Below are 12889 nucleotides of genomic sequence, written 5' to 3' on the forward strand. Positions count from 1 at the left end.
CTTGCCTTCGGATCTGTGATAGAAGGTGTATCCAATAGTTTCCTTTGGATATCCTATGAAGACACATTTCTCCGATTTGGGTTCGAGCTTATCAGGTTGAAGCTTTTTCACATAAGCATCGCAGCCCCAAACTTTCAGAAACGACAACTTTGGTTTCTTGCCAAACCACAGTTCATAAGGCGTCGTCTCAACGGATTTTGATGGTGCCCTATTTAACGTGAATGCGGCCGTCTCTAGAGCGTATCCCCAAAACGATAGCGGTAAATCAGTAAGAGACATCATAGATCGCACCATATCCAGTAAAGTACGATTACGACGTTCGGACACACCATTACGCTGAGGTGTTCCGGGTGGCGTGAGTTGCGAAACTATTCCGCATTGTTTCAAATGTACACCAAACTCGTAACTCAAATATTCTCCTCCACGATCAGATCGTAGAAATTTTATTTTCTTGTTACGATGATTTTCAACTTCACTCTGAAATTCTTTGAACTTTTCAAATGTTTCAGACTTATGTTTCATTAAGTAGATATACCCATATCTGCTTAAATCATCTGTGAAGGTGAGAAAATAACGATATCCGCCACGAGTCTCAATATTCATCGGACCACATACATATGTATGTATGATTTCCAACAAATCTGTTGCTCTCTCCATAGTACCGGAGAACGACGTTTTGGTCATCTTGCCCATGAGGCACGGTTCGCAAGTACCAAGTGATTCATAATCAAGTGGTTCCAAAAGTCCATCAGAATGGAGTTTCTTCATGCGCTTTACACCGATATGACCTAAACGGCAGTGCCACAAATAAGTTGCACTTTCATTATCAACTCTGCATCTTTTGGCTTCAACATTATGAATATGTGTGTTACTACTATCGAGATCCAACAAGAATAGACCACTCTTCAAGGGTGCATGACCATAAAAGATGTTACTCATATAAATAGAACAACCATTATTCTCTGATTTAAATGAATAACCGTCTCGCATCAAACAAGATCCAGATATAATGTTCATGCTTAACGCTGGCACCAAATAACAATTATTTAGGTCTAATACTAATCCCGAAGGTAGATGTAGAGGTAGCGTGCCGACTGCGATCACATCGACTTTGGAACCATTTCCCACGTGCATCGTCACCTCGTCCTTAACCAATCTTCGCTTGATCCGTAGTCCCTGTTTCGAGTTGCAAATATTAGCAACAGAACCAGTATCAAATACCCAGGTGCTACTGCGAGCATTAGTAAGGTACACATCAATAACATGTATATCACATATACCTTTGTTCACCTTGCCATCCTTCTTATCCGCCAAATACTTGGGGCAGTTCCGCTTCCAGTGACCAGTCTGCTTGCAATAGAAGCACTCAGTTTCAGGCTTAGGTCCAGGTTTGGGTTTCTTCTCTTGAGTAGCAACTTGCTTGCCGTTCTTTTTGAAGTTCCCCTTCTTCTTCCCTTTGCCCTTTTTCTTGAAACTAGTGGTCTTGTTGACCATCAACACTTGATGCTCCTTCTTGATTTCTACCTCCGCAGCTTTCAGCATCGCGAAGAGCTCGGGAATAGTCTTGTTCATCCCTTGCATATTATAGTTCATCACGAAGCTCTTGTAGCTTGGTGGCAGTGATTGAAGAATTCTGTCAATGACGCTATCATCTGGAAGATTAACTCCCAATTGAATTAAGTGATTATTATACCCAGACATTTTGAGTATATGCTCACTGACAGAACTGTTCTCCTCCATCTTGCAGCTATAGAACTTATTGGAGATTTCATATCTCTCAATCCGGGCATTTGCTTGAAATATTAACTTCAACTCCTGAAACATCTCATATGCTTCATGACGTTCAAAACGTCGTTGAAGTCCCGATTCTAAGCGGTAAAGCATGGCACACTGAACTATCGAGTAGCATGAATAATAAACATTTATCATGATTATAAGGAAATAAATAATAACTTTACTATTGCCTCTAGGGCGTATTTCCTTCAGGTTGCGTAGGCCCTGTCGAGGCGCTGCTCCGGCGTCAGCAGCGCCCGCCGGCGCCACACCTCCTCCGCGTGAGCACGAGCCGACCGCGGCGCCGCCGGCACTGGGATCCTATCTGGATCCAGATGCCAGTCGTGCGGTAGCGTCACGTCCGGATACGACAGAGGCTGGCGGTTCGGCCAGTGCCACTCCGCCTAGTGCACTGGCACGCTGATGCGCTGCCTCTGCCGGCGAGGCGCCGGCGGGGGTGGGAGGAACTCGGAGGGGAAATGGGTGGCGGGGGACTTGCCCTTGGCCTTGCTGCCGCTGGCGCCAGAGAAGAGGCCCATCCTCGCTGTGGTTGTGGTGGCTAGGGTTTGCCGGCGACGAGGGAGCAAGGTGGGAAGATGGGGACGGCGAGTTTGGATGAGGACGGCCCCGCCGCACGGTCGGCTTAAAAAAGAACGAGCGCCGTCACTGACGCGTGGGCCCGTCGTTATAAATTAAGCTGACCACGTTGGCAGCGGGTAGTTGGACGGCTGCCATGTGGGGACGCAGTGGATAGCGAGAAGGCGCGCAAAGCGTCCGTTCGGCGTCCGCGCCGACGCATTTGAAGCGCAAATTTGGGCCGCAAATGCGTCGGCACGGACGCGACGCGGACGTGATTTAGGTTTGGATCGGCGCGTTGGGCCGCCACTTTTGTCCGCGCCGATTCAAACGGACGCAGACGAACGAAATGGATCAGCCCTTTGAAGTTGCTCTTAAGGCAAGGAGAGTTGTTTTTTTTTTAAAAAGAAGAAGAGAAAGAGTAGGAGAGGCGGTGCAAATGGAAGAAGCTGTTGCAAAGTAGTATCCCACACTAGTTTGTATCGGAAAGCAAAACAACGACCCACACCCACTTTAAGCAGTGTTCTACACTGTAGGGAAGTACACCACAGCTCCGTTTTTAGGTATTGGCACCGGAATGGCAATGATTAGCGTAGCCATATTTCCTTTGCTTCATACCAAAGCAGTGTAGGCAGACACCACGAGCCACATGTGTCTTCCGTAAGCAGCGCCACTTAGATTTGGAGCAGCCGCAGGGGACCAAACAACCACCGTGTGTCCGTGTCCGCCACTTGGTACGTTCCTCCCGTCTCGTACGGCCCGGCGGCCACACCAAAGCGTGGGATCACCTGCGCGTGCCACCTCGCCGCTACAGCAACTGTTCACCTACACGGCGCCGTCCGTCGCCTCTGTGCGCGTCCTCGCTCGGGTCTTCCGTTGTGTTCACCCTCGCGCAGCTCGCGTCCAAGGCATGCGTCGAATATTCAGCAACGGAAATCGAGTGCCGGCTGGCCCGGGTTTTCCCGGGAAGGTATGGCCGGCAGCGTGCGTGGACGGCGACGTTCGGGTGGCGACCGGCCGGCGTGTCTGCTTCGCCGAGGCCGGCCTCGCCGGTCCGCGGCCGAGGGTTTGTCGAGAGGGATGTGTGAGGCGAAGTGATGCCCCGGGCCAAGCCGGATGGATCAGAGCATATCCATACCTTGCAACCGAGTAAGTACACGTTCCGGGTAGATAGATAGAACACGCACGCATGGCGTGGCCAAGTATCCTCCTAGATGTCCTAGTCCACCATTGCCTCGTTCTTAACCTAAACCCAAACAAGATCACGAACCAACCTGAGGTTGGATGGTTAGGTGAGCTCATCGGGGTTCAAGTTTTAATACTCATATTTATTCTTGATTCATTTCAGGATTTCCGGCGATGCGTGTTTAGTGGAAGGAAACGCTCGCCTATGATGACTTCATAAAATCTCAAGATGATTTGTCGACTCGGTCCCTCAAAGGTGCTCATAGAGGTACGATGTGCGTGTGTGCGTTCATAAGGATGAGTATATGCACGTATATATGAGCGCTTGCGTCTGTATCGTGTTAAAAAAAACTAAATCTAAACAAAATCAACACAGCAACAACCAGCATGTTTCAGTCCTGATACTTACCAAGAAAAGCTTCTTGTTGCTGCTCATTATTCCGCGTTGAAATGAAACACCTCGACCTGCATAGGCAGGTGGAGAGGACGCACAGCAAAAAATGATGATCAGTTGAACCAAACCTTGAAATTGCCGCAAGGTCACGTTCACGTACGTACGCCCTCTTGATTGCTGTTCGTTCAACTGCTTCTTTTCTACGACGAACCAAGCGTACATTCTCACCCAACAAAGCTACTACACCATTCATGGTCCATGCACGGGGTCACGCCAGGAACGCCGGTTCCCTTAAGTCGGCCAAGCCGATGTGCGTTTTGTTCCCAGAATTTCCAGTCCACCAGATAACGATGCACCACCGACTTGACTCGGCTCAAAACAAAACAAAAATACGACTGCGATTTTGTTCGAACGCTAATTCGGAGTGTCGAGGAATAGTACAAAACTGTCTTGGGAATCTAATCGCTGGAAGAAATCTTCTGCGAGCCCATGCATGAAAGAGAGCGGCAGTCACTAGCTGCAGTACTTCAAAACTTTCTCCGTAGCATATTAATGGCAGGATAATCACACCAGAATCCTAGCAACGTAGAGAAAACTGCTGGCTGAGCTGTTTCTGCAATTCCGCAATAGCAAAAAAATCGTTTTTTTTCCAAAATGCTCACCAAAATAAGGTTCCTAGGAAAATAAACCAAAGTATCTCCGTTCGATTATTTTCGTACTCCTATTTCGACGCAAGTAAGAAATCAGATGATAGTGGTCTGTATGTGGAAATAGACCAATAGTTTCTCCTTAGGACAATGCATATGCTCTACGAGCAATAGTTGAGAGATGCAAACAAATACAAAAAATTGCCGCCAGTGCTATATCTCGCTTATTGCAAGTTATAACTTGCGCTTGCTTAAGAGTCGAAGCATGCATGAGCAGGCTCATTAGCGGGCATTTTTTTTCATTGATTCGGTGTTTCTATTTTGCTTCTTTCTCTCCTTTTTTTATCTTTTCTGCTTCTTTCTTCTTTTTGCACCTTTTCTGTTCTCCTTTTTTGTTTTCTCTTTATGTTTGTCATTCCTTTTATAACATTTAAACTTTTTAAAAATACATATTTTTTCTAAAAGTGTGTGAACACTATTAAAGAATATACAAAACATTTTTATAAGCTTGTGTTTTTACAAGTGTACAAACATTTTAAAAAGATGTGAGCAGTTTTTAAATATATGAACAATCCAAATTACGTGATTTTATTATTTACAAAAGATTTATCAAATATGCATGAAAAATCGTTAAAAGTACACGAACATTTCCCTCAAAAAAAGTACATGAACATTTTATTAAATATATGACTATATTTTTACAAATACTTGGATAGTTTTAAATATAAAATATTTTTTAAAATATCAGATATTTTTTAGTGAATGACGAACAATTATTAAATACAAAAACATAATTTTTAATACCTGATGAACATTTTTTAATTACCCAATAAGGATTTGTCAATACGTGATGAACATTATTTAAATAAACGATTAATATTCTTAAATATGCTATGAATATATTTACTACATGATTACTATTTTGGAAATACCCAACATAACATATTATTCATTCATGATGAACATTTCATAAATACGTGATTAACGGAGAATACATCCTACAACCGGGTGTAGTTATACCCACATATCATATACTACCATGTGTAGGGGCAGAGTGTCGGAGGGACAATTCCGGGTCTTGTCCGCCCTTCCAAAAGAATTTGATGCAATGAGCAGCTAATACTACTGTTAAACGCAATTCTATTTACCCGGCCACTCTAATCTTCTAGCCGTTTTTGGCGTGTGTTGCTGTTTATCCCCCCTGACTCCGTTCGTTCACGCTCCGCCACTGACCATGTGGTAGTATATACTACTTTACCATTTTTAGTATATTCATATATTATATTTAAGATACTTCAAATACAGTTATATTATATTTATAGGATGACAGAAGAAAAGCAAAGACTTATGTCTAGGGGGGGGGGGGGGGGGTCCAAAGCACCGCGAGAGCTATGTGTCACCTATTACGAGATCTTAGTCGTCTTTCGCCTGTTGCACTCACTACTATCTAGCCCAGTCAAGTGGTTTTCGGAAGGGTGTGAGCACCATTTCGGGGAACCTTCCATCAGTTTAGGAAGGCTTCGACCATCTTCTTTCTTTTTCATTTTTCTGTTTTCTTTTATATAGTTTTCATTTATTTACTTTTTATTTTTATTTTTATGTTCATCCAATAAAAAATATTATTTTGTACCCCTTTTAACTTTTTAGAATACATGTTAACATTTAAACACATGATCTTCATTTTTATTACAGACGCTGAACTCTTTTTGGTACACGTTAAAAAAATTCAAATACTTGTTTGAATTTTTAATACAAGTTAAAAAAATAAAGTACAGATCAAACATATTTTAAATACATGTTAATTATATTTTTTTTCAATACGTGTGAAACAGTTTTCAGATATACCATGAATTCCTTTTTCAAAAATACATGATTTTCAAGTAAAAATTTAACCTTTTTTTAATACACATTGTATTTTTTTAATATACACGCTGAACAGTTTTTAAAAAATAAGATGACATTTTTTTACAAATACATGTTTGAACATTTTTCTGAATACACATTAAACATTTTCCGAACACATGTTGAACATTTTTAATACACGTTGAACATTTGAAAAATACATGTGAATCATTTTTCGTATAGAACTTGAATTTTTTTTCAAAATACATTATGAACATTTTTTTTCAAATAGATACTGAACATTTTTTTGATTACCCGATGTACATTTTTCGTATAAGCGCTGAAATTTTTATATACGTAATGCATTTGATTTTTTTTTTATAAAATACATGTTCAATTTCTTTGAGTACTTGTTGAAATTTTTTCAAATAATCTTGAACATTGTTTTAATACATGTGAAATATTTTTCCTGGATTATACGGAGATTTTCTAAAAATTACACAAACAACTTTTTTTTCACAACATGAACATTTTTCCAATATGCGATGGACGCTTTTGAAAAATTAAGTACGTTAATTTTTTGAATATATGTATTTAGAAAATTTTAAAATATAAACAGAAGTAGAAAGGAAAGAGGAGAAACAAATATGGGTATACTCTACCCCATTGTGCGTATAGTATCAATGTACTCTACCTCGTTCTGTTGTACATAAAATCTTGGACCCAGCCCATTTTGAGTTGCATCGTAGGCGATCGTCCCATACATCTTGCAAGAAGTGAGGTACAAGCACTCCCTATATCACAAAAGATATATACCTCCGACTACTATCTTGGACCCAGCCCATTTTGAGTTGCATTGTAGGCGATCATCCCATACATCTTGCAAGAAGTGAGGTATAGGCACTCCCTGTATCACAAAAGATATATACCGTCGACTACTTGATCATCGCCGCGATCACCTACAGGTTGTATCGAGCAGGCATTATTGTACTCCCTTTTGGGACGGTTCCAACCATTTTTTTTTATTTTGGAAGGTTTGGATTTTTTTTTGCATTTTCCCTTTATCTTTTTCTTTTAGTTTATATCTGTTTCGGTTGGTTTTTCCCCTTTTTTCTTTCTTCATTTTTTTTCAATTCATGAACATTTTTAAAATTCTAGAACAATTTTAAAAGTGGGCTCCTCCATCATCAGGTCTAGTTTGTGTGAACAATTGATGTTGCGGTCTTCTCCTCTTCTTCGAGTGTGTGAACAATTGATGGTGCGGTCTTCTCCTCTTCTTCGAGCTCAGTGAGTAGCATAGTGATTTGATGCCATAGAGGCACATGTCTGATGGCCCGTCGTCAGTGTTTTGTTGGCATCACCACGCCAAAATTGTTGAAGCACTAGCTTTATGAAGTGTTGTTGCTCTTGCTCGGGAGGAAGGCTTCCACAACTTGGTATTTCGATATGATTGTCTTACTCCGGTCATAAAGTTGAATGTTGCTGCTTGCTCAATTATCGTAGAGATCAAATCATTGGTTAGTAGTTTTTCTTTTGTTTCTTTTGTTCATGTAAGCCATAGAGCTAATGAGGCGGCTCATGTGTAAGCTAGATCGAGCGAACTCGTTCCTCACTCGATGTATTTTCATTGTATCCCTGGTTGTATCCAGGATCTTGTAAACTCTGAATGTTTGTGTGAATACTGGGCCATCTTTGATAAAAAAACCGAGGACCAAAAAACCTAAGAATAAAGTTTCTCGGTTCAATTCAATTTTGGTGTCCAATTTTTGGTTAAAAAGTGTCAACGACCCCTAACAAGAGGCTTTGGGGCGTGCTGAACATGGGAGGAGCATGAGACAAATTAGAGAAGAGGGAGTTTGCACTCAAGTATTAAGATGGTGGCCCACGTGCCCCATCAGGAAAAGAAAAGAGGGCGGATTGTGTGAGTGAGACCCGGGTCAAACGCAAACGGTTGTGTGATTTAAACTTTTTGTGTGTGTTCTACATAGGAAACTAAACACGAGCACTCATTATGAAGTATGTCCTCTTTCCTCGTTGAAGATGATTTACATCATGTGACTTGACTTGTGGAAGAAAGTGATTTTCCTGATGCATGTGGTTTCCTAGGATCTTACAAGAAAATATGGTTTATTACAACTTTGTCGCAATGCATGTGGTTTTCTAAGATCGTATAAGAACACATGTTTTGCCAAACTTGGCATGCCCTATCCCAAGCAAAAGATTCATATCCTATAGATTGTGGACCATTTACAAATGTACAAGCACTCACACGTGACAAATATTGTAGCATCATTATATCAACATACTATGTTGTGAGATCCCGCAAGGTTGCAACAGTTCACATGGGCTTCTGTTTCAATGATACACACACCAAATGGAAATTGTGGGACAAAGTTGCCCGATCCAATTATCTCGATATTCCAAAGCTGTTTTCAGTAGTCATCTTCTCATTGCGAGGAGTCAATATAACTCGTCAGCCAATTCTCCGATCAACGACGAGATGATATCACTCTCTAGATCTGCGGCTAGTAGATTCTTTTCGTCTTCTCTGAGGCATCTCCACTGCTCGATGGACGCAACCTCCACCTTCACCACTGTCCAAATTGGTCTTAATGAACAATTTTGCCCATCCAGCCATGCTTGAGCGGTCTCCAACAACACCTTTCCTCGGCCTAGATTTCTTGGGGTTTTATCGTCGCGAAAGAAATCTACCAGAAGCTTTTGAAAGCAGTGGCTGGACCCCGAGGAGCTTGCTTCTAGGAGGTCTAGTATGCCCTGTGCAGACGCATCGTCACCGTCTTCTATGGAATCTGTTTCCAACATGTTGTAGCTCACATCCTCTGTGGTCGTGGTAGCATCATCCACGTCGGATACGTCTAGGTCGCCTAGCTGCTCAAACTGCCGGATTTTTTGAAGCAACTCTTGACTTGCTCCTACACATCATAAGTATTTAATCAGCGGTTGATGTCGAATGATTTAAAAGATGGTGATTGATATTATGAGCTCTCAAATAGCTTGCATTAGAAAAAGGGGGCACTTATAAACTAACATCTGCTCCATTGGTAATGATCAACAATATATAGATAGATGGTCCATTGTCACCGGTTCATCTTAGAACAAAAACTTGGTGAGCACAGAATAGTAGTATGTCAATGGTGAAAACCCCACCGGGTGGCAACATGGCATCATTGGCATGACAAATCACAACAAAACACAAGATATTGGGCGTACATGGCCCATAACTATTTGGCATTGCCAGGCTGCTAGCTTAATTTTCACATTCTTTGGGTAGCCAAAACTCTAGAGGATTAGAGTCTACGTACCCTTCGACCATATTACGGCATAACTTAACACATAATGAAGTCAATCTGGAGCTAGCCAACCTTTATTTATTAAGGGCATCTCCAAGGCTAGTCATCAAATGGAAACGTCATCCAAAGCCCCCACCCCACACACACACACGCCTTGATTTGAGGATGTTTTGGAGGATTTTGGTTGTCCGGACCAGTTCGTGTAATTTGAGGACTAGCGTTAGAGGCCTAAAAGTGTTCTCAAATGCCCGAGGAAAAATCTGATGATCCGCGGTGAAGATGCCCTTACTCACTGCATATTGCTTTAGATTTCTGCCCATCTTCATGCTATATATGACACTTAACGAGCCGGCGCACGCTAAATTGTTAACTGCAAGTATGCACAGCTAAACAACACAATCATAGTCGACAGCCGGGCGTATTCCCCTTTTGAGCTATGAAACGCCACTAACATATACGGTGTGCAAAGCTAAAGCAAGATCATTCTGAACGAGCACCAGATGGATGGTACGCCCTGCATGATTACACCCACTGGCCAGCCGCTAAACGGTTGATAAGGCGATTATTCCGTCCATCATTTCCCCTCCTTTTCGCTTTTCATATTGCGTCGCAAACTTTAGAATACGACATGCTCTGTACTTTCCGATGGTGTAGGCCGGGGTCGAGAATCAAGTTGGCCCCCGGAGTTAACACTTGTTTAATGTGCTCATAAACAATTCTCCACGCAACCATTATGCGTTGCCGCTCGGCCATCAACGTCACGTTTCCCCCGCTCCTTTTTGTAGGAGTACTACACTACACTGTTCCTTGCTTGCACGTATTTGCATCCAACGGTGTGCTCGAGTCGATAAGATGGGAGACAGGAATGGGTCACCGGAGATATATTCGTGGCTTGTGGTTATCATAGCCATAGCCTAATACGCCAACGGTTCGTGTGCATGTATGCATCGATCAGGGCATCGGGCTGTACTTGACCTACATTGATTAGTGCCTCATATCATTTCCACACGATTATTTTCTAACTAATCCGGGTTTGAGTAGTAGTACGTACGTACGAACCAAAAGGCAACTTTGCTGGTGGCTGCCGCACGTACGGTTACACTCCGGAGGACGGACAAGCCGTGGTAGAAAACGCTGTGAGTCTGTGACTGTCGGTCGGGGACTGCAGTCAACTATCGCTACGTGATCGAGACGCCTAAGCAGCTAGCCTGAACTTATTACTGTCCTAAAGAAAACCTAGGCTGGTCTTACGGGCGTTAACTAAATCAGCATGTGCGAGTGCAATTTTGCAGGGAGTTAACGTAGCAGTGACTGGATCAACGAAAACAATTCACTTCGGAATGAAGCGAGATGAAGTGCCGAAAGCCTTACTTCGAATGTTGGCGATGCTTTGCTGGAACGTCGGCGACGCGGTCTCGTCGTCTCCATCCACGCCGTCGCCGTCGCCGTTCTCATCCTCGTTGCCGTCGTCGTCTTCATCCTGGCTGAGGAAATCCATCACAGAGACCGGGCTCAGACGCTGCTTCCGCTCTTGCTCCTGCTCCAAGTGGGGCGTCGCCTCGAGTCCCGCAACCTGTTATTGTCGCCCGACCCGATGCAGATCAAAAACCAGGTTAGACTAAGAACATGATCGGAAAAGACAATCGAGACGTGAGGTGAATTCTCAGGAGAAGAGTGCACTCTTACCTTTGTTTCGTTGCTACGGCGGCCGGCGGCACCTGCACCTACGCTTTGGCCACGCTCCGGGTTCTGTCGTCGCGGTAGCGTCGCCGGTGACGAACCATCCCTCCTCCCACCGGCGGTAGTCGACGGTGAACAGCTGGGCGCCCTCCTGTCCACCGCCTCCTCGCCCCTCCGCTTCTTCCAGAAGCCCATACGCAGCCTCCTCGGAGAATTCCCGGCGAGCGCGACCTCCCCCTCCCTTCCAGTTCCAGGCGGCCGGAACAGCGCGGCCCTCAGCGCGGCGGATACCCTCGCGATGACGTCGCCGTTCCGCCGTGTGGTACGGAGCTCGGCGACCAGGTGGCGCGGGTAGCACCCGAAGCCGTCGCGGGAGAGCTCCGCGGTGAACTCCAGCTCAAGCCACTCCTTCAGCATCAGCGCCGGCCTCCCCTCCAACTCCATGGCTGGCACCCTGCGCTTTCTTGCACGGCTGCCCAACTGAATTGCACGGCTGATGGCTGGTAGAGCAGAGGAGACGAGACCTTTGTGACCTTTGGAGTTTGGAGGGTGGTGAACAGAGCTGCAGACGAAGACACTACGAGTAGTAATCTTGTATATAATCTGCCGATTGTGACACGCACGAGTTAGTCGGAGATTCGGGGAGTGGGATGGTTTGGGTGGTAGTGTAGTAAAATTTTGTTTGGAAGCTAGAGCGAGCCGCGCCAGAGGTGCAGAGGATGTTTGCGCTTGGCAGGCCGGGATTAGAGCATCTTCAACAGAAGCCGGACGCGCGGCGCGTAAAATACAGATTTGTCGCGTGTATATCGTCTGGTTTGGCGCGGCGCGCAGCGCCCGTTTCAGCAGCCGCGCTGAAATGCAGCGCGCGTTGCTCCAGCAGCACGCAAAAATGTAGCGCGCGCGACTCGCCGGTGCATTGCATATGGCATTTTCAACATAAAATGATAAACATTTTCAACACAAAATTTCACTCAAACAAGTTGATGAAAAAAAGTTCATGCCCACAAGTTTAAAATTATGCCCACAAATTCATCCAACCAAGTTCAAAATACAAATCAAGTTCAATACATCGATGTCTTGCCGATGTCTTTCTTCGCCGATGTCTTGCCCTTCTTTGGCGGCGCCGCATTGGGGAGCTTTGAGGAGGAGGGGGCGGCGGCTCGGGCCGGCGCTGGCGCGACGCCACCCGCCACCGAGGTCATCCGCGGCGGCATGAAGAGGCCGCGCGCGAGGCCGATGGTCGGAGGAGCTCCGGCGGAGACGAGGCCAACGTCACCCGGGCTAGGGTTTGTGGCAGCGCGCGGGGGGGGGGGGGGGGGGGGGGGGGGGGGGGGGGGGGGGGGGGGGGGGTTCGCGGCGACGGGGTGAGCGGGGTGCCGGCGCATGCGTCCATGGCTGCGGGTCGCTGGCGCCGGCGCGCGCGGGGCTTTGGAGCGGGAGAAGACAGAGCGAGCGAGTGTGCCGCGCGCGGAAGCAGACGC

At 45.1% G+C, this 12889-nt stretch overlaps 1 protein-coding gene across 1 annotated transcript; it reads right to left on the minus strand.

The window, feature by feature from the left end:
• Nucleotides 1-8624: 8624 nt before the first annotated feature.
• LOC125537589 lies at nucleotides 8625-12622 on the minus strand. Its single transcript, XM_048700911.1, has 4 exons — nucleotides 12490-12622; nucleotides 11415-12259; nucleotides 11100-11301; nucleotides 8625-9350 (listed from the first exon to the last, which is right to left on the minus strand). Exons 1-4 carry the CDS (start codon nucleotides 12620-12622, stop codon nucleotides 8878-8880), a joined length of 1653 nt encoding a protein of 550 aa, XP_048556868.1. The 3' UTR covers nucleotides 8625-8877.
• Nucleotides 12623-12889: the final 267 nt, after the last annotated feature.

Source organism: Triticum urartu, chromosome 2, assembly GCF_003073215.2.
Source record: "Triticum urartu cultivar G1812 chromosome 2, Tu2.1, whole genome shotgun sequence".
Classification (NCBI taxonomy): Eukaryota; Viridiplantae; Streptophyta; class Magnoliopsida; order Poales; family Poaceae; genus Triticum; species Triticum urartu.

What these genes read in the sequence shown, in the direction of transcription:
- LOC125537589 (XM_048700911.1), bottom strand. Translation starts at nt 12,622, where the DNA reads ATGCCGCCGCGGATGACCTCGGTGGCGGGTGGCGTCGCGCCAGCGCCG. An exon ending in ATCGGCGAAGAAAGACATCG is followed by an intron (nt 12,260 to 12,489) that starts GCAAGACATCGA and finishes GCTGCATTTCAG; the next exon opens with CGCGGCTGCTGAAACGGGCG. An exon ending in AAGCATCGCCAACATTCGAA is followed by an intron (nt 9,351 to 11,099) that starts GTAAGGCTTTCG and finishes TATGATGTGTAG; the next exon opens with GAGCAAGTCAAGAGTTGCTT.